A 27,083-nucleotide genomic window follows, 5' to 3' on the forward strand; every position below is an offset into this window, starting at 1 on the left:
CGCTTCACAAATGCATATATGTGTTCTCGTTTGGGTCAGTGCTTGCATTTTTCAGAGCTTTTAATGAAACTGCGGAGCCCATCTTTAAAACAGAGAGAGGCGGTACAATATATTGTATTGTGTTACAATACTTTTTTCTCAGATTCCATCACTGTAATGCCTGCTATCACCAAGTGCTCTAATAACAATATATATATAAATATATATATAATCTTTTTCCCCTGCAGATAACTGGTGGTCTCAAGTATGCCCAAGATATTTCCTGAGGTTAGTGAACCTCTATAAAGGCGCAGTAGTTTATCTCCTGAATGGAAGAAAAACATTATTGATCCCTGTCCTGTTCAGTAGTTACATTACAGCTGCTCTCAGGCTGCTAGAGAAACTTCACAAGGTAAGAGGCAAGCATGTGTGTTTTGGAACAGTGCGGTGTCATAGTTCAGGGGCTCTCTGACCTTTTCCATACCAATCCTTCTTCCCTGAGCAATGTGGGAGGGACCGGGTGGTCGCAACCCGTGACGCCAATTCACAAGCCCCAGGTTGAGGAGCCACATCATCATCTACCACAGACATTTATAATGGCAGCCAAGGAAAGAGAATGGTAGCCCTTCAACTGAACTTGAGGCTACGTTGTTTAAATTTATAGGGACTTGTTTGAAACAGTTTAATAAATAGCTGAACTTCGGTAGACCACCCCACCAGCAAAGCACATGGGACGCTGCACAATGTTAACACTAAAACACACACACACACACACACCCCATTCTCTTGATATCTATTTTCTTTTCTAAAAATAGCAGTAGCACAAAGCAACAGGAAAGATTAAATCTTTTTGTACATAAGAGGAGGAGTTATTTCTTGATTGTATTTTAGCGTCTTTCCATGTGCACTGTAACTAATGACACAAGTTTTTGGATGCAAACTAAAATCTGAGGCACCTCAGTTGTTTGCAAATGCTCTTTTTGGACTGTTGCCCGATCTTTAGATTATATATTAATTATATTGACTATGTAAGAATCCCCAGTGATCACTTTGAGGGTTAACAGGTTCGTGCCCCAAGTATTATTTAAATTATTATGTAGTTGGGAACCCCAATGTGCACAGTTGCAACACTCACACTATGGGAACTCTTTTATATTTACAAATATAGTTTATTAATACCTTTAGCACAGTCACAAACACCCTAGCTCAGTAAGGTAGATAGAGATACTACGGAATGTATATCTGCACATCTGTACACTCACACCATCCCTTGCAGAACAACCTGAAATGTTACCCATCGTCTTCCTCATCACTATCACCTCCCTCATCATCACCAGTGGCCATCATTCTGGTACCTTCCAAGGACTACATCTCCTTCTCCAACCACCCCTCGGCTGGGATGCCACTTTTATAATACGTTATGCTGACGCCGCTAAGTTTGATGCATATTCAGTATTGAATTTTCCCCTTTTCCTTATTTCTGTTTACTCACCTTACTAATGTTGGAGTGTCTTTTCCCTATAGGCTAGTATATCAATTATTATAACTTATTATTATACATGTCAATTCGTTACCATGTCCCCTTTTGTGGTTAGGTATCACATTTGTTATTTCGGTTCTTTCCAAGTTGTGGCGTACCTGTTAAGTTTAGAAGGGTATGAACTTAGGAAAGCCCCTATGCCAACCTAATTCAACGCATCCTTTATGTTAAAGGTCACAGCCATATATGGACCTTATGCTTCAGCTCATCACCATCTATCTAGGTGAAAGATCCCAAACATATGTATGCTAACTTTGACTTAGCTGAACATACAGCTCAACATGTGGCCTGTAGATCCCTTGTATTACAGCCAAAATATACTCTAATATAAACCTATAAACCTATTATAATAAAAGTCAAACCCATAAGAAACTTATGAGAAAAGATATATAGGCAAGCAAGCAAGCTAGCCTTAGATGTATCTCACGTACCTGTTATGTACATCAGTTCATTACCAGGACACTTCTGTGGCTGAGTCATATACCTGTGGTCAAAACTTCCCCTTATATTCTATTTTCGGCTCCCCAAATACTGGAGGTTTTCTGTTGGGCCATTTATCTGTGCAAAGTTTATCTGTTCAAAGTGCATAGGCCTCAAGCCTTATGCTAACTTGCTGATGCTAATGTCTTACAGGATACAGGCCTGTAGGTTTCTTGCATTACTGCTGAATATAATGCAAAGCAGAATATAATGCAAAGCAGTGAATACTAATAAAGGCAAGCTAGCCCACTGGGCTACAGGACCCAATCCTGCAAGCTGCTTTACGCAGGCAGATCTGAGTATGTGTGGAGTCCCCAATAAAGGAAAAGAGTCTGTGTTTTAAAGGTGGGAATAGGGCATATACCCTGAAATTTTAAACCTTTTGTTTTCTTAATCAGGTGAATCTGAAAGTTAAACATGTGGAATATGACACATTTTATATCCCAGAGATTTCCAATTTGGTGGACATTCAAGAAGACTATCTTATGTGGTTCTTGCATCAAGCAGGAATGGTAAGGGGTTTTAATGAGTTATGAAATTGCTGTCCGTCTTTGCCTCTTCAGTGCTATTTATAAATTTCAGTATCCCTAGTAATAATGATTGATTGCTGGTGTAATATATTGAATACAGGAGCATATGTGGGTAAGCCGTCTTTGATTTGGGTACTTACTAGCTCGATGACGATAACTTAAAACAATGCCATCAGAAGAATAAAGCTATCAAATATATATATTTAATGTCTCCTAAATGATCTCTAAAATTCACTAATGTGGTGTTATGCCTTCAGCTTAATTCAATCACTGTTTAACTTGATCCTCTTAATTTAATCAGAACCTCAGGAACCAAATCATGTATAATAAAAATATAACTTCTACCCTTAACTTCCATGCAGTGTAGCAGTAGCCATGTCAGTGCAAGGATATTAGAGACACAAGGTGGATGAGGTAATATCTTTTATGGGACCAACTTCTGGTGGTGAGAGAAGAGCTCTGTTTGACTCAAAAAATTGTTTCTCTCACCAACAGAAGTTGGCCCCATAAAAGATATTACCTTATCCACCTTGTCATCCTTTACTTCTATCGTTAAAGAAGAATAAGATGATCACTGGCTATATAATCTGCTCCCTAGAAAGAAACATTGTCATCCCAATGAGCAGGGCACTGCACTGGGGCTCAGGAGATCAGGTTCTATTCCAGGGTCTTCTGGTAACCTCGTGGGTGATCTTGGGAAAGTTCCTTCATCATTTAGTGCCTAAGTTTCCCCATCTGCAAAAACAGAGGTAATGATACTTGCCTCCTTTGTAAAGCACTTTGAAAGCTGTGAATGGCGAATGTGATATAGAAGCTAGGGATTGTTAGCATTAATAATGACTATGACCAAATTTCTGAATGAGGGAGAAGAAAAATATCAAGGGAGGCCACAATAATAAAAGATGGTTGTAACTAAAAGTTGTTTATCTACTTTTATGGACAGTAAAGACTGCAAAGTACGTGCAAGCTGTGACACCCCTTTTCAGTTGTATCATAATACTGTAATATCCTATGCTTGTTTTAGCCAAAGTGATGAGATGTGATCAGAGCAATGAGGCAGCTCTGTAATGGTGAAACTTAGTCAATTTATTGAAAAGCTGGTTAAAGGGATAAATGTGTTAAATGAAAATTGTAGCATTTGGTAATTGACTGAACTTAATGTTGTCACAGTTGTGGGCTTAAAGTAGTATCTATTTGTTTGCGATAGTCCCACTAGCAAAGCTAGAGAGGAAGTAATAAGAAGTTAATAAGTAAATTTTGTTGATTTTTTGGGGTGAAATTCACCCCTGTGCATAGGGTCAGCTCAAGGCTTACGGACCACTTGGGCTTTAAGTGGGGTCTAGCTGGCATATAAGCCTTGACGCAGCCCTCTGCTCAGAGGAAGAAGCAGGGGGTTTCATCCCAAAAGATACGAGATTCAGAGGAGCTGGATCTCCACTGAACTAATCCGTCCAAAAAAGCAAGACCTGGAATATCGAACCAAAAGAATTAACCTTTTTTTCCTTCTCTCTTTCCACAGAAAGTAAGGCCATCTATCATGCAGGTAAAAAAAAAAAAAAAATTGACTCTTCTCTTCACAAGTGCTTGTCCAAGTCGTAAACAGCAACTGAAATTTTCCTTTCTTCCTTCTAGGATGCTGTGACACTCTGTTCTTATCCTTTCATCTTCGATGCTCAAGCCAAGACCAAAATGTTACAGACGGATGCTGAACTGCAGATGCAGGTAGCCAGCTCTCCTCTCTTTCACTTTGCCTGTCCCTAGTCTTCTCTCCTGCCTTCCCCCACGTACTTAGGTGAAGTTTGCTAATCATTTATACATGGGCAGGATTTCATCGTTAATGTAGTTCTGTGACATCTCGCGGCTGTTAACTATCTGAAGGGCCTCTTGCTACTGGATTCCACTGAGGCGCTGCTAGAGTCCTTATTGTGCAGTAATCCTTTATGTAAATAGAGCTATTTCACTAGGAGAGGTTCACTGTGGTCAGAATTGTGATTTGCACCTTGGAATACATTCATAATGTGAGATTTTCATTCTGTTCCCCTAAGTGGGTGGCATCAAATACGGCTTCCGCCTGGAGATCCTGATGTTGAGTGAGTGATTCTCAAAAACTTAGTGCTGGGTTTATCATAGTATAAATGATCAAGCACCAATTTGGATCAAATTTGTGGCCACTAGTCAACATCATGGTCCTCAACTAAACCACACTTGTGTGCTCTAGGGAATGGAATCCAGAACTCTAGTGGAGGACAGTGGCTTGTGGTTGATCAGGTCTGATACATCCCTTTCAGTAGATGGCAGTGATGCCACATACTAATTAGCACATTACAGGGTGCTTCCCTCGGTTATCTTTGTGAATGTAAAAATGGCGTGTGTGAACAATGGGGTCATTTCTGTCGACATTCATCGAGGACCAGGGCGGGTGGAGGGGGTCATTAATAATGAGCCACTGGTTAAAATGTAGCACAGGTTGCTAGTGTCCAAAAGTTGTTACCATCTGATGCCTGTTTTGCGGACTGTGTGAAAAGAGAAAGTCTAGTTCCTAGCTGATGGGTTCCCTCACAATGAAAAACGGTCACCACAGTCACTAGAGGTGACTCTAGTCTCGGTGGTAGGGTTACCATCTTTGAAATGGAAAAAAAAAAAAATTGGCACCCCAATCCCCAAGGCAAGCCTGCCACAACCTCAACCCCCAACCACAGGGCAACTGCAGAACCCACTCACTCTTCAACAGCCACTTACATCGACTCAAACCCTCTCTGACACACACAAGGTACACTTGGGTGTTGGTGGGAGACAGCTGCTGTATTTCCAACAATTTTGGTCTGTTATTGCTTAAACTGCGGAAGTGGGAACACTGCTGCGTCTTCAGCTGGACACAGAAACTTTTAACATTAGATATCCTAGTCTATTTTGGTTGTGATGCAAATCTTTAGACCCACATAAAAAAACCCCAGCAGATTAAATTATTTTTCTGTCAACTGGCAAATCCATTAAAAAAAAAAAAAAAATGGACAGGTCGGTCAAATACCAGCCAAGTAGTAATCCTACTCGGCAGAGAGGCTAAAAGTTGAATGATCCACAGCGTCCTTCCAAGTCATGACCACGGGTAGCGTGGGAGCAGCTTGAACTGCTGTTTCCTATGTTGCACCTGTTCTGTATATCGAGGACTTCAGGTTCCTGGGAGGCAGTTTATTTATGAGCACTGTGCTGCTGTGAAGAGAGTATTTGTAGTGAATCCGCTGGGTCTCACGCTCAACAGTAATCAGACGGCTGTTGCTGGTGTAACAAGAGGCAGAAGGGAGGAAGACCATGGATTGGTCACAAACTAGTTGCTGGTGGTGGTACGACAAGAAATAAATAGTGCCAGGGTACCCTGCTTTTTTCAGTCTCTCTCTTTTTTGTGCTGTTTTATAGGTGGCGATCAATGGGGCGAATTTGCAAAATGTTTTCATGCTTCTCACTCTGGAGCCTCTGCTGGCCAGAAGCCCTTTCCTAGTTATTCACGTCCGCAGGAGCAACTTGGTTGGCGATGCTTTGAGGGAGCTGAGCATTCATTCAGATATCGATTTGAAAAAGCCTCTGAAAGTAAGATCCTTCAGGAGTTTTTTCCCTAATCTGCCTTATTTTCCTTGTTTCCTTCTCAATTCTCTTGGAAAACTGTTTCCCCCAATCCCTGCCACCCACACACTGGGCTCATAATAAGGTATATTATCCACCAGAGCTATAACTAGTAGCAGGGCTTCATCCAACCAATGGGGGGATGTGTCTGCCTCCTTCCTGATCAGCAGGCTTTGTTGGGACTGGTTGGCTCAATACCTTTGGGCTTCTCCCTCCTTGTAAAAGGACCAGGTAAAGGAAGCCCTAGGGAGGGGTTTGGCATCCGATGTGGAGGACTCCGTTGATGTGGCTACTGTATGTGTGTGGATGGGGAGGGGGATGTGAGACCAAAGTGAAAACAAACCCCAGAACAAGTATCTTGTTTTTATACAGTGTTATGCAATGTCTCTTTGCCATTTTGCAGGAAGAACTAGGCTGGGTCACCTAATAATGAACGTGTTTTATGTCTGAGAAGATGCCGCAGAGTTCAACAGCTGCTGGTATCCGTGCCCCTAACACTTGTGACCAGGAGAACTGCCCTCCTACTTGTGGGGAGGGAGTGTGCTATGACCTGCAGAGCAGCTTATTATTTATGACTTTTCCTCCACCCTGCCCACCCAATATGTTGAATCATCCCTTTAAAAAAAAAAAAAAGTCTTCTTAGTACTTTGCTTTCCCCCTTGCCTCCTGCATTGAAGCTGGTGTTGTATGTTATTCATTTGCATGACCTGTGATTAAATTTGATGCCTCTAATCTACAGTCACATTCGGTATCCTGATCAGTTACTGGTTTTCATGGCAGGTGATCTTTGATGGCGAGGAGGCTGTTGATGCTGGAGGGGTCACGAAGGAATTCTTTCTCTTGTTGCTAAAGGAACTCCTGAATCCCATCTATGGAATGTTCATCTGCTATCCAGAATCGAACCTGTTGTGGTTTTCAGACACGGTGAGTCACTGACCTGTCTGCATTGTTAGCACACACGTGCTACATTGAAGTTAGTGACAAAAGCTATGTGAGAGAAAGTAAGCTTCCTCTCGTTTTTTTCCCATGATGCTAACTGATAAGTGTGGAGCAATTGGACGGTGTGTATTCATTGCTTGATTCGATAGTTTGGTGTCTCAGCTATACACTGGGGAGGTACAAAATCAGAGACTTCCGATCATAAGGACTCCAAATTTCTGTGCATCCCCTGCTCTTCATATGATCATAATCAATACACTACAATATCTCATTCGTGCACTGAGCTTTTTAATGTACAGTGTCAGGCACCCGTGACATAACAATTAAAATAGCACAGTTACTCTGACTTGCCTACCTCTGTTTTGAGTGGTGTGGAATGAATGTCAGGTATACAAGAAACGGGTCACTCTCTCTTCTTAGCTGCAGAATTGAAAATTGCATTGTCGGGTAGTTGTTCAAGTATGTATGGTGCTTTTTTTTAAATAACCTGATTATTTTTAAACTTGAGAAAACAGCACATTACATTTTGTAACCCACAAATAACATTACTCTGCAATTGTTAGTACTAACATTGTGAAAATAGTAAATCAGACGGTGCTAAGAATAATTGTAGTATACACATGAGAATATCCCATTTAGATGGTTGCAAAGTTTAAAAAATGTGTGCAACGCTATTGTCACTGACACACAAATCTCAAACCAAACAGCAATGAAGACGGACGTGAAATACATCAGTAGCGACTTGTGTGCTCCTGGATAACAATGCCGTTATGCATGACTTTTAAATGAAAATAGGCTTTTTTGTTTGGATTGAAACATTGTCCTGCAGTGTTTGGAATGGAAACATTGTGGCCTTGGGAACCTGGCTCTTCTCTCATTAGGATCCAACTTCAGGGATGTGCAAAAGGCATAACAGATTAAAAGTAATTCGGCTGTAACAATCTAAGGTGGTGATTCGGCTGAGGCTCCAGTCCTGCCATGAGCTCTGTGTGGACTGGGGGTTCTGCTCACAGGGAGCTCATGGCAGGAGTGGAGCCTACAAGTGATATTTTTACATCTGTCCCTCTTAAATATCTGGGGCCAGTTCATTCACAATACAATTATTAATAATGACTTACAGTAACATTTACTGGATGGGCGGTGCTGTCCAAACAGTCAAGGAGCACAGTCTCGGCTCTGAGACGTTCACAGTCAAAGGCCAGATTTTCAGAAGAGCTCAGCTTCCATTTAGGCAACCAACTGAAGTGGCTGTGTTTTCAGACAAGCTCCACATCTCTACAGCAGCTGCTTGGGGGCCGAAAATCAGAATCCAAATTGTGATGCTGCAATATGTTTATATCTGCAGGGGGAATATACGTTGGTGTTCCATTAAGCTGCGCAATGAATTTTGTTCTAACTGTGACTTCCCTATGTGTTCGAAGTGTTTTGTAGAGCACAACTGGTTTCACTTGATCGGCATAGTGTGTGGACTTGCTATATACAACTTCACTGTGGTGGACCTCCATTTCCCGTTGGCGCTGTACAAAAAACTATTGAATGTGAAGCCCTGCTTAGAAGACTTAAAGGAGCTGTCCCCTACAGAAGGAAGGTATAATGCTGAAGGACTATCTAGGCTGCTGCTCTGACTTCTAGTGGGGACTGGGAGGGGAAGGTGTTCATCTGAGAACAACGTATGTTAAACTGGTTAATGTTAGTTAAATAAATGACCTGCTCACTCGATCAAGTAATTAATTCTAGGGGCCCTGATCCACCAAAGTGCTTAAGTACATGCTTTATTCTAAGCACCTAGGAGTCCCATTGAAATCAGCGTGCCCCCTCACGTGCCTAAGTGGCTGACTGAATCTGGACCAGAGTGGAGTAGGGTCGTGGGGGAGGCTGCTTGTCTTTTGAAGCTTTCAGCAGCCACATGGGCATGTAGTGGGCTGCAGGTCGGGGTTCAAGAGATCTGGGTTCTAGTCCGCGCTCTGCTGCTGACCTGCTTGGTGACTTTGGACAAGTGACATTGCCTCTCTCTGCCTCTGTTTCCCCCATTCCAACCTTGGTCTGACTTATCAGTTAAGACTGTAAATTCTCCACCGTACAAGCTCTGTCATCTGTTCATTGCTTGGCCTGATGGGGCTCTGATCTCTGTTGGAGCCACCGTAAGCGACAGTGATGATAACCGGCGAGAAAGGCAATCAAATGTCAAAGAGGAATGGCTTCTCCTGAACACAGGGAAACTGAAGAGTTACTCGCTGAGCATTGTTTTTCCCTAGCTCTCACAGGTCGCAAGGTTCAGGTCATATGAGATTCTTGGTCTGATTATCATCTGACATAGATTGCTATGTGATTTTTTTTTTTAGCTCAGAGTTGAACTATATTTAAAAAAAAGAATTGATGGGGCAAAGTGAGAGGCCAGGAAGGTACAGGAGTCCTGCAGCCACATTTTGGGAGACATTGGTGGGACTCTAAAAAAGGGAACTATGGATGTGCCCCCCCTTCTGCAGCCCTCACACCTATCTTGTGGTCCTTCAGAGCTAGAAATCAAATGCTTTTTCCAAGCAGTGGGCCACTAAACAGGATCCTTGTTCTTGTCAGACACAGACTAGATTGAGAATTTGTAGTGCTTCATTTATTCTAATGCACACGTGTATATGGGAATGCATGTCGTTGGGCTCCTTTACACAACCCAGAATTTCTCTCTATCTTGTCCTGTTACTCTGACTTATATTATTTACATTCACTGCTGGGGTTTTTCCTTTAAACATAAAGCACAGAGAGTATTGCCTCTTGGTTGTCTGATTTGTCTCCTTCTCCTCCCTCCCCCGCCTGTCTCATAGGAGTCTTCAGCAGCTTTTAGATTATCCTGGGGATGATGTAGAAGAAACGTTCTGCCTGAACTTTACAGTAAGGCAAATTAATACCATTTGTCAGTGATGTGATTTGTTGTGTTGGTGCCCACAGAGGCCACAGACACGTGTGGGTGCTGTGGGTTAGACACAAACATGCCCATAAAATACGTGCTGCATATTGCAGAAATGTTAAACTTCCTTGCAGGTATTCTACTGTTCTTGTGTATGTGGTCAAGAAGACTGCGCTGCTCAGTGGATTAGTTTTCAAAAGTGCCCAACTCCCATTTTCAGAAATCACCTAGGCACTTAGGAGCCTGTGTCTCAGTGACTTTCACTGAGGTGTAGGCTCCAAAGTCCCCCTTGAAAATGGGGCTTTGGCTCCAAAGTCACTTGGTTGCTGTTGAAAATGTTACCCCATACCCATCTTTTTTTTTTTTTTTTTTTTTTCCTTTTTCTTCTTCTCATAGACTTTAAGGTCAGAAGGGACCATAATGATCATCTAGTCTGACCTCCTGCCACTTCTATCATTCTGTTGTTGGTAAACAGTGCAGACTCCTTTTGTGACTTCAAACATTCACAGGGAACGATATTTTACTATTGTGTCAGACCTTCCTTGAGCCAAAACGCTGCACTACATCACGAGGACACTGGCTTTGGCAGGCTGAAATAGTGAGGCTGCAAAAGATTTTCTCCCAGCTAGTAAATGCAATTGATAGCCTCTGCAGTGGGGTGGAAATCCAGGAGAATCTCTGGTTTCTCTGCCTGGTTGCTCAGTCTGAAAACATGCCCCCAGAGGCACCTCGCTCACTTCAAAGTTACGATACCATGGCAGGCCCCAAGCTGAGATGGTCTCACATGGAACAGGATGTTCTGGGTAGGCCCTAAATTTACAAGTAGGTGCTTATCACTGTCCTGTTTTATACAGAGGAGTGTCTGGGGTGGAGATGGATGCATTAGTCCAACATCTGAGCACACCTGTTACTAGCAAGAAGACACGAAAGCTCCTTTCCCAAGGGACTCTGATATAGCTGATATGGCCAGGTATTGGGTTGGATATTGTGAAGAAATCCTTCCCACCTCACTGTGCTCTGGGAAGGCTAGACTTCATCTTGTTTGATAAGGGAGGGCTTTTAAAATAAAGCTGGCTTATAAATCTTGGCTCTAGAGTGAACCAATTTTGGGTCTAACACAGCCACACCCCGGTCTGTGCTACCATTCAGGGTGAAGTCAGGAGGCTTTAGCACTGATCCCATCCGCCTATAAAAAGAAAAGTTAAAATAACCTTATATAACTTCCCCCAAGCGCTTTTGTGCCTGGTTTCAGGCAAAAGGACATCTTTACTGCTGTGTTGATGCCTTGAACTGGATTCATAATTTTCCCCAAATGGTCTGAAGGAGATCTGTTTTGTGGCTCATTTGTGCTGGCTGGCTAAAAATCTGGCTCATAATATTTTATCAATGAGACACTTTAAAATAATGATTATGTATGGAGTGCCTTTGTACTGCTGGCATTCTAGCTCTGTTATGAACAGAGACAAAAGTGGCACATTAGACTTATCAAGTGGTCTGGTAATCTACTGTGAGAGTAGATTAATTGAGCATCCTGCATTGTCATTATTCAAAGGGGACTTTGTTGGTGCCAATACACATGGCATTGGTTAAATGTAATTTTTAGCAGTTATCAATCTCTTGTTTTTCAGCATGCGGTTGACTTAATAGGGTGGCTTGGTTCTCTTTTAGGTTTGCATTTGGCTTTGATTGCAAATCATGATCTAAGAGCAAATGTTGAGTATGAAAAATGATGCAAGCAGAGAAGGGTGTCTGTGCATTTTTTTTCTCTAACTCATCATATCTGTTTTCCCAGCCTCCTTCCCTAGCCCTTTGTGTGTCAGTAGCTATGCACTTTACCTGGAGCAGGTAAAAGAACCCTGCACCATCCTGCAAGCTTGTATGGTGACACACACAATGGGAAGACAACTTTTTTATTTTTTTTTAAACATAGATATGTAGAGAAAGCTATGGCGTGACAGAGCAGAAGAAGCTAATACCAGAAGGAGACAAAATTACTGTGCAGAAGGACAATAGGTGAGTTACTATCATTGAGAATCCATGGCAACCGAAACGCTTTTTTGGTGATGCCTACATCAGTGGGCACATGGATGATCACGAACTGAGACAGGGGATAGATAGGTTAACGCAGGGGGAAATGTTGGGCCAGACTTTGAAAAGATGTCAGAACCCAGTGGGTCCCATTTCAGCACTTAAAGTGACCAGATTTTCAAAAGAGTTTAACTTCCTACCCCTTATTGTTAAGGCCTGGTGAATGACCCTCACCCCATCTCACCTGCACTCTCTGTATAAGGCCCTATCCATCACTTAAGCCCATAATGCAGCTGCTAATCTCCCTTTGCAACTGATTATGGGGGAGACCAAATACGAAAACACGCATCAAGACTGTAACAGAAGACATAGACGTCCATATAAATGGCCCTTCCAAAGGCCTGAGCCAAAGATGACACTTGAAATCGTCCGTTCCAGAGTGGAGGGATTCTCTGCAGAGAAGGCTGCCATTCTGTCTGGTATGGAAGCAGACATATGCCTGCGAGAGAGAGAGAGAGAATAGCACCATACATCCCTGGCATGCATATAGGTTCGAATGCTGAATGCAACGTTTATGGCAGCACAAATACTTGCATGTGATAAAAGGCTGACGAAAAACAGTGTTATGAAAGATCATGGTATCATGGCTGAACTTGACCAAAGCAGTACTTTCTGTTACATGTGAACAGTTTGCATGGCCAACTGACTTCCGCCTGACAGAAAAAACATGCCTTTTCATAGGCGACTTTAAGAGTCACCGGACCATCTGGGGACATCCCAGCAATGACAACCATGGGGAAGAAGTTAGGAAGTGGGCAGCAACAAACAACCTGACTCTGCTGTATGACCTCCCAGGACAAATGCTCTTTCCAAAGTGCATGGTGGAACAAGGGGATATATCTAGCTCTTGCCACTTCTGAAAATGCAAGTAACTTCAGAAGGGAGGTCATGGCAGCAATCCCAAGATTGTGGCATAGGCCAGTGCAAGTCACAGTAGAGGCTGCAGTACAACCCAGGAAAACAAAGTACCTGCCAAGATTCAACCTCACAAAGGCTGACTGGGAAGACTTTACCTCTGAATTGGATGAATCCATCTGTATAAGTACTGTGACACACGAGAACTCTGGAGAATTTGTCTTGCTGTTGTGGAAGATTGCCCAAAGAACATCCCAAGACATTGGACGTTATATGTGGACTTTCAGAACAAACCCACCAACAATATAAAAGTTATTCAGAATTGTTGACTCAATGAAGAAACCACTGGGCTTGGGGAAATGCTTGTGAGAGAGATGACAAAGGACGGGTGCAACTGCTGGAGGTAGATGGTTGAAACAACAAACCTGTGGCACAATAGCAAAAAAGGATGAGTCACCCTTCGCAAGCTGAACCCGGATGGACAACAACCAAAGCACACTGCCACAGTCTGTCCCAACCAAAGTGCGCACTAACTCATCCTAAATGGGAACCCAGCCCACAAAGCACAGTGTGAAACAAAACAATTCAAGTGGGAGGCTCACTCACTCCTCAGAGACAGCAAAGTCCACAGTGAAACAGCTCAATACTGCGGAGCTCACGATAGCTATGAAAATTCTGAAATGTGGAAAGGCAGCTGGATGTGATGGTGTATCTAATGAACTATTACTACACCTAGGGCACAAGAGCACAGAAGTATCTACCTGATTTCTTTAACTCTCTTATACGGAGACAGTGCAGATACCCAGGCTGTGGAGAGAGGTCAAAGTGGTTGCACTACTCAAACCACGTAAAGACCTTAACGATGCAAAGATTACTGTATCCTTATTGCATTACCAGTATCCTTATTCTGATCAACCTACAAGTTACATAAGCCGATGAATATAAGTAGAATAGTTTAGTTGAAGGGCAACTGATTTGATGACCAAGCTGATTTCCGCCCAGGATGTTTATGCTGTGGCCAAGTTGTAAACCTAACTCAATAAATTGAAAATGGCTTTGAAACCTGCAAAATTAAAAGGGGTAATGTTTTATAGGTCTGTCCGCTGCTTATGACACTGTGAACCATTGTTCACGTCTTCTGAACCTGGCAAGAATTTAGAGCAATATTAAGATGGTCCAGGTCATCTCCTCTCTGCTCAAGAATCGATGTTTCTTTGTTGAGATGGATGATTAGAAAAGTAAATGGCGAACTCAACAGAATGGGTTGCCCCAAAGTTCAGTTCTAACACCCTTGCTGTTTAATGTTTACACAAGTTACCAACCAGAATTCCCCAATGTGTAAAGATTTATTTATGCAGATGAGCTTTGCATCGCCACCCAGTTGGAAAGATTTGAGGATATCAAGCACTTTTTAACTGGCTCCCTGTGCATAGGTCAAGAATACTATTGAAACACCATCAGGCCAAGAGAAAACTCCAGATATTGGGGGATGATACAATCTTTGAGCAGTATAAATATCCATTGTACCTTGGGGGTCACATTAGACTGAATGTTGACATACAAAGAGCACATTAAGACGTTGAAAAAGGAAAGTGAACTCCAGGAACTGTGTACTTCAAAAAAAATTGCGAATACAAAATAGGGAGTTGGTCCCAAACACTCAGAGCAACCAGTGTTGCCTTGTGTTACTCATTTGAGCAGTTCTGTGCACCATTATGGTCGCATGTGAGCCATGCACACAAAATTGATACTGACCTCAGTCAGTCCTGTGGGACCATCACAGGGACTTTGAAACTGACTTCTACACTGCCTTGCGGTGATTGCACCACCATCAGTGAGCTCGATGCTTTCAGTAGGAAGGCCAGAGAGACAAAACCAGGTGCATGATCCAAGACAGTCATTGTATGGATGCATTCCACCACCCAAGAGGCTGACGCCCAGAAAGATCTGTGCCTCTATAATTCCTCACCACAAAATACCACAGGGGAAGGCTACAGAATAACAAAATGGTGAGAGAGGCTCCTGATCCTGGAGAACCTGTCTCCTTCAGAATAACTGCCCTCATGCACTGACCTAGAAGGAGAACATTGGTATGCTCTAAACTGAGTGAGAGCTGGGGTGGCAAAGACTGGTAACAATATGACTTAAGTGGAAGCTGAGGAAGGACCCCAAATGTGAATGCGGAGAGCTTAGGCAAACACGTGAACACTGCCTAAGGCAGTGTCCTCTGTCAACAGCTTGCACCCCTGAGGTACTGTTTAAGATAAGCGATAACACCAGGTCTTGGTTGTGGTTTTGGAGCTAGATGATGATGATGAGCTGCTTATGTAGTGTATAGAGCACTGAATGGTCACTCCACAAATGGTGATTTTCACCCTTGAAGACTAATTTGAGATTTTGCAGGACAAATACTGGACATGACAGTAAATTTACTGAATAAGGTTAAGTCCAGCAGACTTAGACTGTTAACTCTTTGAAGTAGGAACCATCTATTTTTATGCATGTCTGATACAGTGGGGCCTTGATCAGAGGCTGTAGGTGCTACTGTAAGACAAATGGTAATTAACTCCTTTCAACTTGAACCAGCTCTTTGGATTAGAACCAACACACCTACCTTTTTTCTTTTTTTCAGCTATTAAACGGTTTTCTTCTCTTAATCCTGTAACTGGATTTTTACAAAGACTGTTTTTACTGGAAACGGCACATAATTCTTTTTGGGATAGTGAAACAGTGTGATTCAGTGACTGCTCGTTAGCATGTCTTGGGATTGGCACTGGGAATCTTCAAGAAGTTGGCAAACTTGACAAAGTCCTTCTAATCTGATTATCTAAAAAAGGGGTCTCCACTGGGATGTAAATTACGCACCTTTCTGCAGATGAAGACAAAAGCTTAGGACACGTCTATCTTAGAGAAAGAAGTGTGTATGTTAGCTTGTTCTAGGGTAAAGCACAAATGGCTGTAGCCTGGACTAAACATTTGGGGAGTGTTCAGTTTAGTCTTTGCAAATGTGTTAATGACCTGGAGGCTGAAAAACTCTGGAGAAGGTGGAGCCTGGACTAGACTTTAGCTCAATCAGTTTAGCAAATGCTGAAGTAGAACTGTTTTCTCTTGACTAGAATTCTGAAGGTATAGATTGTGCTAGCAAACCTGATCTAGTGTCTAAAGTCTAGTGTAGACAAAGCCTAGCTGGCCAGCCATAGTCACCTGTCAGCACTACTGATTAATTTGCCCCTTGGACTTTTCCCTCATTGTTGAAAATTCATTTAGATCCACTTGTTTCCACCTTCCCAGGGTAAATAACACTTCTTGCTCATTATTGTTCCACATACCACACCAACATGCCCCCTCGGAGTGCAGATGAAACAGGATCTGGTTAATTAGTGACTCTCAGGGTTTCATTGCTTGATGATTTTCCCCTCCATTCCTCTCTGCTTTGGAGGCAGTGAGATAGATCTGCTGCACTTCCTTACCCCAATAACCTGCTGAATGCACACCCTTAGGTATTTCATACTTCGGAACTGCTTACCTGGACATTGATATACTGGATATGTGGATAATACCAAAGACAGGTGAACTGTGAAGCATCTGCAGTGATCCCTTCTCATAGTTGCCACGTAGGATTTTACATCAAAATGACCATGTTCCAGCCAATGTTCAAGTAAAAAACTTCTGTTGAAGCCACAGGGGCAGAAAAAGGATGTTGGGCAACAGATCAGTGTTTAGTGTCTTGCCGTTATCAGTGGGAATTTTCCCCAAGGGCTCCGTCAACTGTCAAGAAAACAACAATAAAAGATGCACACTGGATAACCAGTTTTCCCTCCCCCTGCTTCCTTATTTCAGGCTTTCATGTCTCTGTCTGTTGTTTCCTTTCTTTATTTTCTCACATTTCCCTTGTGCATGCTACCCAAGAGCATATATAAGAATCTCTTTCTCCCACTCTTCGGGAGGTCACCGTTTTGTTTTTTGATTGTGTCCTCTTCAGATAGAGACCCAGCTATTGGACTCTGCTCCATTTCCTGACTCGCTTAGCAAGCGAACAATAGTGTGAACTGTTACCAAATGTCACGCAGAAACAACTGCTGGAAGAATTCGGGGAAGTCAAGTCCACCCACATCCCAAAGAGAAGCCCACAGACAAGCTTTAGGAGGTCTCTGAGTTTGCCATGTTACTATAGGGCATACTGAAAACAGCTTTAAAGGGAATTATTGCTGGGTCTTTGCATGAATAACGTTCTTCTGAAAGTAGGCATTTGTGAACTATTTTGGTAAAAGTGTAGTGAGGAGAGGGAGGAGGGTGGAGAATAAATGTGTCCTTAGCAAGAGGTGGAGGAGTCATAATGATGCCTGGCGCAAGACTCTGGCTTTTGGTGCCAAAGGCTACAGGATATTGTGTTTTATTCCAGTATTGTTCTGGACCACCCTCAAAGCAAAACAGTGTGTAGTTCTTGTAATCTGGGAGAAGCCTGCTACTTCTTGCCAAGCTCTCTCAAGGCTGGTCTGCATAGTTTTTTGCACCAATTGAATGCTAAGAAAACCATTTTACTCAAATTGGTACAACCCCTTTGTTGTGTGGACCCAGTTATACCCTATCAAGGTGTTTATAACAGGCTATACTCTTATACGCACATTTACCCCGGTATAAATGCATCCACAGTAGGGCTGTACCACTTAATAACTCCATCGGCAGCATTCTGCACTCAGCCACGTTCGGACAGTGCATGGAAGGTGTGGCTATCTCCTCCACAAATGGAAAATCAAAGAATCAACAAATTGTGACCCACCACAGACAACTATCCCACCCCCACAACAAATTGTGACCCACCCAGCTACCCCAGAAGCATTAGAGTGGCTTTTGAATGTCAAGATTCAATTATAATCCCAGCTAATTGGTTTTTAAATGCCATATGAAAGAAGAGGATGACTCCATTGGGTTGTTTACCAATTTAGTAAGCTGGAGCAAAAACTGTGTGTAGAAATACCCTAATATTTTATTCTAATCCAGGAGTTGGCAACCTTCGGCACGTGGCCCGTCAGGGTAATCCTCTGGTGGGCCGCAGGACATTTTGTTTACATTGACCGTCTGCAGGCACGGCCCCCCACAGCTCCCAATGGCTGCGGTTCGCCATTCCCAGCCAATTGGAGCTGCGGGAAGCGGCATGGGCCACAGGGACCTGCTGGCCGCTGCTTCCCACGGCTCCCATTGGCCAGGAACAGCAAACCACGGCCACTGGGAGCGGCGGGGGGCCGTGCCTGCAGACGGTCAATGTAAACAAAATGTCTCGCAGCCCACCAGTGGATTACCCTGACGGGCCACAGACCCTAGTTCGAATCTTTTCTAGATGACTTTATCCTTATGTAGAAACCATGGCACCCTCTACTGGGAATCTCCAATATTGCATGAGTTCACTTAACCATATTAGCATCTTTTAAATGAAGAAAATCTCACATGCATTTGTAGGAATAAACACTTCAACTGAGTCACTTCTTTCACCCTGCCTGGCCCTCTGTGTAAATTAGAGCAATGTCAGGGCTTCAACTCTGCTTCCCAGGGCCCCCTATCAATTCTTAAAAAGCCAGAAATAGCTGTAGCACGGGGCTCTTGATTCACAACACCCTCCTGCCCTCAGCTCTCCTACTTCTTCCTCCAGACCGTCCTCAGCATACCCCCTACGTTAGGGGTGCAAGCAGGGCTGGCATACAGCTCTGACACCAGTTCTGCATTGACCATGGAGGCCTTTGTGCCAAGGATATTCTCAGGGAGTAATTTCTAGCTCTTTCCGAGCTCCTTTACACTGCCAGAGTGGTGCAATGAGATCTTAGTGTAACTAAGAATCAGGTCCTTTGCCTTTCGCTGCTTTCTGTCTGTTACTTAGGTTAGCTGTTACTGGGATGTATCTGACTCTAGAATTTCCTTGTATCTTTTTTCTTCACAGCCCTCAGCACACACAGCATGTGTGTTAATGGAAAAGAGATGGAAGTTATTGTAGGTTTAGACCAAGGCTTTCTAAAATAGGACCTCCAGTTTAGGCTCTTCTGAAGTGCTGAGCACCCAGCATCTGCCAGTGAGCTCTGTCCAACAGGTGCCTAAATATAGACTTCTTAGGCTCTTCTTTTTGAAAATCTTGGCCATAGTCTCTGTCCCTTTGGTTTGACTCCCAGCCATGAGGAAAGCATCAACTCAGGGCATCAGGAAGTAGCAGGTCAGTGTAGAGAAAGTAGGAAATGCTGTGCTGAGTGACTTCCCCCCTCCTGCCCCAGTTCCCTAGTCACTTTACTGGATGGCTGAAAGGAGCAGTAAGTTATTTCGTGCACGTCTTAAACATAGGGCTGGGAGAGCTGTGCTGAGGGGCTGATGTGTCCTATGGAGACCTAATGCTGACTTCCGCTTTAGTGGAACATCAGCTGTAATGTGGACTGAAATGTGCACAGCAAAGAGAAGGACTCCCTGCCTCAGCAGCTCCCAAAGGCTCAGCTGATGCCTAGCCCTCGATGCTCTGGGCATCTGGATGCTCTGCCCATAAGTGGGTCTGTCTTCATAATGCACAGCATGTGCTATCTGAGGAGCTCTCCACTGCCAGTGAGTCAGACAGGCCTACGATGCCACTTGCTCTCTGACTCTTTACACTCGTGTGTACCGTTACCGGAGAGCCTTGAGACATGGGGTGGACTGGAAGCGTTTCACTCCAGCCTCCTGAACAGCGTGTCCATTTTATTCATAATACACAGAAGTCCCCTTTTTAGACCTGACTGAGCGTGTGTGCCTCTATAGCTTCCAGCCCACTGCGTGAACGGTCAGTTCCTGACAGTTTTTTAATAAAACACAGCAATGTGAATAACAATATTTTCTCTCTCCTCTCTCCCCTCCCCTTCTCTCAATACACCAGGCAGGAATTTGTTGAGGCCTACTTGAATTACATCTTCAATCTCTCCGTCCATGAGTGGTATATCGCTTTCTCCACCGGCTTCCTGAAGGTGTGCGGTGGGAAGGTCCTGGAACTCTTCCAGCCCTCAGAGCTGAGGGCCATGATAGTAGGAAACAGCAACTACAACTGGGAGGAAATGGAAGAGGTAAGCTGACATGGACATCTTTTCTGTTTGTCTTCTTGGCCACAGAAACCAGGAAGGATGGCCCAGTGCTTAGGGCGCTAGTCTGGGACTCAGGAGATTGGTTCCTCAATTTGACACAGACTTCATGTGCAACCTTGGGCTTGTCATATAGTCTCTCCCTGTCTTAGTTTCTCATCTATAAAATGAGGGTAATAGCACTGCCCTGCCTCGCAAACGGTGTTGAGAGGAGAAATCCACTGAAGATTGTGAGGTGCTCAGATATGATGGTAATAGGGGCCACATTAGTACCTAGAAGGTAGCTATCATGGGGGTAGTATTAAGTATATCCATGATCTGGACACTGGGTGCCCACTGCAAAGGGTTCGGATGGGATAGAGCCCTCAGCCTCTTATGGGAACTTTCTCTTGTCTCCTCACTAGAGCACCTTCTCCTGATTCCCTTGAAAGTCGTTATCGCCCGTCAGCTTTCCTGCCACCAACAGAGGAAGGCAGGAAGAGAAGGATTTGCACTATCTTTGTTTAGGGGTGAAGTCTGGATTCAATGGAGGATATGAACACAGAATAGCTGGTCCCTCTCTCAGGGGGAAATTCACCGTGGGGCAGAGATGGCAGCGGAAGGCCAAGAGTTTGAGTGGAACTCGTGTAGTACACAGGGCTTGTGCTGCCCCTCTGCATGAGGGTGAATTGTACCCTCTAAATACAAGCATATAATCTAGTTTCTTTCCCTGTTCCACACCTTATAAGTAGTACTGGGCTTGTACTGTAGACCAGTGGTTTTCAAACTGCAGGTTGCGACCCAGTACTGGGTCACGGAATGTAAGGCACCGGGTTGTGGCAGCTCTGGTCACACTGCCAACCAGGCCGTTAAGAGTCCTATCGGCGGTGCTGCCCGGCTAAGGCAGGATAGTCCCTACCTGTTCTGACACTGCGCTGCACCCCGGAAGCAGCCAGCAGCAAGTCCGGCTCCTAGGCGGGGGGGGCCACAGGGCTCTGCACACTGCCCCCGCACCGAGCACTGGCTCTGCACTCCCATTGGCTGGTTCCCAGCCAATGGGAGCTGGAGGGGGGGGGTGCCTGCGGGCGAGAGCCACGCTTTGCTGCTTGCATGCCTCCGCCTAGGAGCTAGACCTGCTGCTGCCCACTTTCGCGGTGCCAGGACAGGCAGGAAGCCTGTCTTAGCACCCGTGCTGTGCCGCTGACTGGGAGCAGCCTGAGGTAAGCCCGTGCCCCAAGCCCCCGCCCTGAGCCCCCCTAAACCCGGAGCTCCTTCCTATACCCCAAACTATTCATCCCTGGCCCCAGCCCAGAGCCCTGACCTCCTCCTGTACCACAACACCAAGCCGCAGCCCTGAGCCCCCCTCAAACCCAGAACCCCCTCCAACACCCCAAACCTCTCATCCTCAGCCCCACCCCAGAGCCTGCACCCCAAACCCAGAGCCCTGACCCCTTCCTGCACCCCAACCCCTGCCCCAGCCCAGAGTCCCCCCCCACACCCTGAACCCCTCGTTCTCGGCCCCACTCTGCCCCAGCCCTGATTCCCTCCCACATCCCAAACCCCTCATCCCCATCTTGGTTGGGTTGTGGGCATCAACAATTTTCTTCAACTGGGTCTCCAGAAAAAAAGTTTGAAAACCGCTGTTGTCGACAGTAAATGATCACGCATGGTATTATTCGTATATCAGCAGTTATTCTTAGATTTTTAAACTGTGCTTTTTATTAATTGAATTCCTCCTGCTTAGGATTCTAAGGAAGTGGAAGTTAGTGGAGGACCATCACTTTCTCTCATAAGCAAAAAGTTTGTGCCTCTTTTAACAGTGTGCCATCTACAAGGGGGACTACTCCGCTACACACCCGACAGTGAGAATGTTCTGGGAAACCTTTCATGAATTTCCCTTGGAAAAGAAGAAGAAATTTCTTTGTAAGTATCTTGCAGTGGTATTAGCCACGTCTTGAAATTGTAGACCCAGATTCGAACCTCAGCTGTATGGGTGAAATCTAGAATAGCTACATTGACGCTTGCTGCACAATCAAAGTGGAAAGGTTGTGTCTAAATAATAACTACTAGCCAGAATAGTTTTTGCCTTTCTCCTCCTGTTCCTTTTCACTCCCATGTTAAGTTTGGCACTAAAAATCCCTGTAGTCCAATGGTTCTCAAACTTATTTGGTTGTGCCCCCACTTCCTTGTGTCTTAAGTCGCTTACGCTCCCGCCCTCCCCTAGTACGTATATTGCCACCCAGCTCTGAAGGCAGCACCGTGCCTGCAGCAGCTCAGAAGTAAGGGTGGCAATTTGAAAAGGGGTATTTGTCAATATCACTTTTCACAGCCTATTTTGCATGCCATTGCCACCCTTACTTCTCTGCTGCTGCCACCCCGGAGCTGCCAGCTGGAGCCACGGCGCCGCCTCCTGGTGAGGGATTGGGCAGGGGAGGGGAAAGGAGAGCCCAAGTCTGGGCTCCCAGTGAGGGATTGGGGTGGGTGGGGGAAAAGGGGAGCCTGAGCCCAGTCAGCGGGGCTCTGACTGTGCTGCTCCCCCTTATCCCATCCCCCCCACCTCCTAGGTGTGCACAGCCCTTCTGCACAAGCCCCAGCCGTCCAGGGCTGACAGCTAGAGCTCTTAAAAAGGAAAAGGAAAAAAAAAAAAAAAAAAAAAGGCACACAGCTCACACCTCCCTTGACACGTTCCCAAGGAAGGCATGGAAAATACAAAAAGGAGTAATTTCTCTCTAGTGGGAAGTATAATGCAGCTATGTTCCCGCTGTATACCGCGTAAGTACCCTGCTTCTGCAGGGGAAGCCAAAGCTGCAAATAGCTTTCCAAAGCTTTCAGTCCTGGTCAGCGTGGACTTTCAAGTGAACTCAGCGACCTTACCCATGATCAAGGAACTTTGGATATTGGCCCATTCCTGAAAATCCTTCAGCTAAACGTTCCATTCTCTAGTCCCTAAAGTCGAAACGTAACCCAGTTGTAATCTGCCTCCAGGAGACACATCATCTCTCTTTCTGCCAGCTGCCTTAACGTCAAAGGTTATGACCTTTTGCGTGACTCTCTGCATAGTAAACATAGCTGTGCTGCCTATGTTAGAGCCAATCTTGCTGGCACGGAACCACTCCCAGTTAATTCAGACCTCTATGATGCTGTGAGAGTTGATCATTTCAGAGTGGCAAATGTGTACAAGTCACCCGGCCTACTCCAAATGTTCTTCTTAGGGTACCACACCATACCATCTACGCTGGAAACTTTACTAGCCACTGTATCCCCTAGGGTTACAGATGGTCTGATCAAAATGGAGTTGACATTTTTGACTGAGTCTCACTCCATGACCTTCACCTCATCCATGATCCAGAGCAGCAGGATACTTTTCATTCTGCCAGATGGAAACAAGACTACTTCCCTGGCCTCACCTCGATCATCAGTACACATAATCATTCATTTCAGGCTGTAAGCAGTGTACTGAAAAACTTTCCACACAGTCAACATAGTTTGATCCTTATCAAAGGTGGAGTAATTGTACCTATTGGGAGTACCAATAAAAGCCCTCACTGGAATTATTAGAAGGCAAACTGGCCCAGCTTTACCCAGTTCACTGACTGCTACATCACTTGTATCCCACACATCTCCATTGAGGACACTTACATGTGGTTCATAAAAGCCATATATGAAGCTGCCATGGAGTCAATTCCAAAAGGTTGCTATGAGACCTACATTCCCTGCCGACCTGCGGAGTGTGTAGAACTCCTTCTCAAGCAGTATGTAGAGTGTGGTGCCCAGGCATTGCCACACATCTCTTGGACAACTTGAACTTCAGAGCTTCTGGAAGAGCAAGATGGGAGCAGGCTACTGAGGAACCAAACATATTGAGATCCTGGGCCCTCATCAGAAAAGTGTGGTGCTTCTGAGAAGCCTTCAGCAGAGCACTGTTACTCAGCCTTTACGAAGAGTATTGCCACCCTCCTGATAAATGTTACAGACGTGGACAAGGACAAAATGTTCAAAGGAGAGGTGAAGAAGAAATAGCGACAGTACAAACAGTGAATACCAAAAAACAAAGACGACCTCTAGCCTTTCACCACAGATCAAATTTAAATTGAAAACAGATAACGTCTATGGGCTTGGTAACCTCTCCCACAAATTCCTGAAGAACCTGGTAAAAACTAGCAGAAAATGGCTAGCCATCTTTCTGTCTAGAGACATCAAGGAGAATAAAATACTGAAGATTTGGGGCAGAGCAAAAGGAATAGCCCTGTCAAAACCTGACCACCAACTGCAGCATGTTACCAGCCCATCGCTTTGCTAAGCTGTGTGTACAAATTACTGGAAAGGCTTATTCTTCAAAGAATTGCCTCCTCCACTGATAGTATCCAAAGTGTAGATTTAAGCAGGTTTCAGATCAAACTGCGTAATTGTCATCAAATCCTGGCAAAATTTGTCATACAGGTCTACTCTACTGACTGTCATTGGCCCTACCAAAGTGGGTTGTCACAGCTGTGGAATTGTTGCAGAGAGGCTACCTGTTCCAAGGTCTGTCTGCTTGGACAAAAGACCAGCTCCTGGAGGTCCCAAAATCATGGTTTACCTCAGGGCTCAGTTCTAGCACTAACACTTTTCAACCTTTTCCCAACTTACCTACCCAATGCCGCTGCCAGGCATTTTATCGATGCAGATGATAGCTGTTTGGCAGTACGGGACTGGGATTTTTCAGTCACCGAGGAGAAGTTCTGAATGCTGACATGAAAGAGATGGCCTGGTGTTGTAAAAGATGAAGACTTAAACCTCGTACCAAAAAGACAGTTTCCAGCTGCTTCCACATAGGCCACACCAAGGTCAATAAACTGCTCAGCATCTTCCTGAATGGGCATAGGCTGGACCAGGACCCAAAGTCTGTGTAAGTGTATCACACCTTCCCAAGACCTTGCTGAGCCAAGGGTTGAGCAGTGAGCAACCCCCGGCACACTGGAAAGTTGGCGCCTGTAGCTCCAGCCCTGGAGTCGGCGCCTAGACAAGGAGCCGCACAGTAACTTCTGAAGAGCCGCCCATGTGGCTCCGGAGCTCTAGTGTCCACCCCTAGGCCACCCCTGCTCTAGTGTCTGGGCCACAGAGAGATTTGAGTCTGCAACCATGTGAACGAACGGACCTGGGTCTTTTTTTAGCTCAGGTAGTAGAGGCTCTTGGTTTTAGATCCAGCAGTCCCAGCTTCGGTCCCTGCTGCTGCTGACCCCTCAGGGGCAATGGAGAGCACAGAAAAGAGACAAACTTTGGTTTCCTTCAAGTATAGTAACAATAATAATAACAATAACTGGTACCATTCTAATCAGTGGAGGATGAAATTCTCAAAGGCGCCTTTAGGGATTAGCTGCCGTTTTCACTCAGGGTCACCAAAACTTCATCTCCCTGCTCCTTTCTTCTCGTCACACATTCTTCTTTCCAAACTTTTCCTTGGTCCTTCCGCCAGCACCCAGATGGCCCTCTGTCCCACAGAAACCTGGTGAGATTAACAGGCCTGCTTTCCAGTAGCATTAATTACTCCAGAGCCCTGGGGTGAGATGCTAGAAAACTGGGCCATAGAACCGAATCCTGTAGAACATGGAGCTTTCCCCACCTCCCATGTTTTGGTTTCTAAGCTGTTGGCGGCGTGGCAGGGAGGAGGCAAGTAGAAGGATATTTTTGATTTTTATACAGGTGTCATCGTTAAGGGGAAACATTACTGCATGTCTCCCTTGGTGGATCAATGTGTAGATGATTTTGAAAATCTGCATGGCAGAACGATTGGTGAATGTTTGATAAATGTAGCTCTGGAAGCTTCCCCTCTTCTGGGCTGTAGATGGCCCTGATGTTCTCATGTGGAGGCTGCCTGTTGTTTCTTTCACCATCTCTTCCCCCCCGCCTTTGCATGGATTCTTCTGGCTGAACAGCCTGCCTTCCCAGCACGCAGCCCCTCCACACACGTCACAACTCCTCTTCTACCCATTGCACCACTGGTCTACATTAGTAAGCCTCTCCCTCCGGCCTGACCTCATCTCCTGGCTACTGTCCTCTCCAAACCTCTCCCCCCTGGGTACTAGTAGGGGCTGTTCTTGTTCTTGTTCTGTATCTATATCAGTTTAGAAACCATTGGTGCAAAGCCCATTGTGGAACCAATTATCCTGATGTAAGCCCTTTCATAGTAGTATAACTGGGTCTGTGCCGGGGGGGGGGGGTTGCACTGATTTAACTCTTCTAAACCAGTATAGTTAAACTGGTACAAAAAGAGTGTGTAGCCAAGCTCCTCTAAGTTTCCAAGCCTGATGCTTGGCTCAGTGGCCACCCCTCCTTTTAACTAAACATCCAGAACTTGCTTGTGAACTCCCTTCCCAAGTCAGGTTTCAGAGGAACAGCCGTGTTAGTCTGTATTCGCAAAAAGAAAAGGAGTACTTGTGGCACCTTAGAGACTAAGCAGGAGAGTGAATTTGTGTGGGGGGGTGGAGGGTGAGAAAACCTGGATTTGTGCTGGAAATGGCCCACCTGTTGATCACTTTAGATAAGCTATTACCAGCAGGACAGTGGGGTGGGAGGAGGTATTGTTTCATGATTTCTGTGTGTATATAAAGTCTGCTGCAGTTTCCACGGTAAACATCTGATGAAGTGAGCTGTAGCTCACGAAAGCTCATGCTCAAATAAATTGGTTAGTCTCTAAGGTGCCACAAGTACTCCTTTTCTTCCCAAGTCACTTACCCTTGCTGTTCTTAGCCAGCATCCAAATCAGCAGCCCTCGCTCTCCTGCTCCCTTCCTGGAGCTGTCTGAGTACCCTGGGCTGTGTATAGAGGAGAGATGTTCCTTCCCTGAGGCTGGAGCAAAGGCCTTGTTGCAGGCAGGGGGGAGCTGTGGAATGTTGCATGCTGAGTCGCTGGCTCCGTGAAAGAAAATGAAACACAAGGATTGTGAGCTGTGAAAAGGCTCTCTTCCCTCAAAGCACTGTGAAAACCCTTCCCCGTGGGAAATCAGGGTGGGTTTTAGATTTGCAAGTTGGTTGGGGCTCCTGTGTGTCAGTTCAGCACCCTGGGTGCCACTGTAACAGGAGAATCATGGTTTGTGTTGCATTTACCATGTG

At 45.0% G+C, this 27,083-nt stretch overlaps 1 protein-coding gene across 4 annotated transcripts in view; it reads left to right on the plus strand.

Moving 5' to 3' along the window:
• The window catches only part of HERC3 (HECT and RLD domain containing E3 ubiquitin protein ligase 3), a 112,782-nt gene that overhangs the window by 69,138 nt on the left and 16,561 nt on the right, over positions 1-27,083 (plus strand). For 2 of the 4 annotated variants that reach the window (XM_073340669.2, XM_073340668.1), the window contains exons 14-24: positions 228-391; positions 2,398-2,511; positions 4,049-4,072; positions 4,162-4,251; positions 5,944-6,114; positions 6,928-7,071; positions 8,508-8,674; positions 9,906-9,972; positions 11,919-12,001; positions 19,815-19,998; positions 21,813-21,915. In XM_073340669.2, coding sequence (XP_073196770.1) covers positions 228-391; positions 2,398-2,511; positions 4,049-4,072; positions 4,162-4,251; positions 5,944-6,114; positions 6,928-7,071; positions 8,508-8,674; positions 9,906-9,972; positions 11,919-12,001; positions 19,815-19,998; positions 21,813-21,915 — 1,311 coding nt within the window. Of the gene's footprint in view, positions 1-227; positions 392-2,397; positions 2,512-4,048; positions 4,073-4,161; positions 4,252-5,943; positions 6,115-6,927; positions 7,072-8,507; positions 8,675-9,905; positions 9,973-11,918; positions 12,002-19,814; positions 19,999-20,417; positions 21,025-21,812; positions 21,916-27,083 lie in introns of those variants that run through there. The other 2 variants (XM_073340670.2, XM_073340671.1) reach the window with 2 other exon arrangements.

This window comes from Lepidochelys kempii, chromosome 4 (genome assembly GCF_965140285.1).
Source record: "Lepidochelys kempii isolate rLepKem1 chromosome 4, rLepKem1.hap1, whole genome shotgun sequence".
Taxonomy (NCBI): Eukaryota; Metazoa; Chordata; order Testudines; family Cheloniidae; genus Lepidochelys; species Lepidochelys kempii.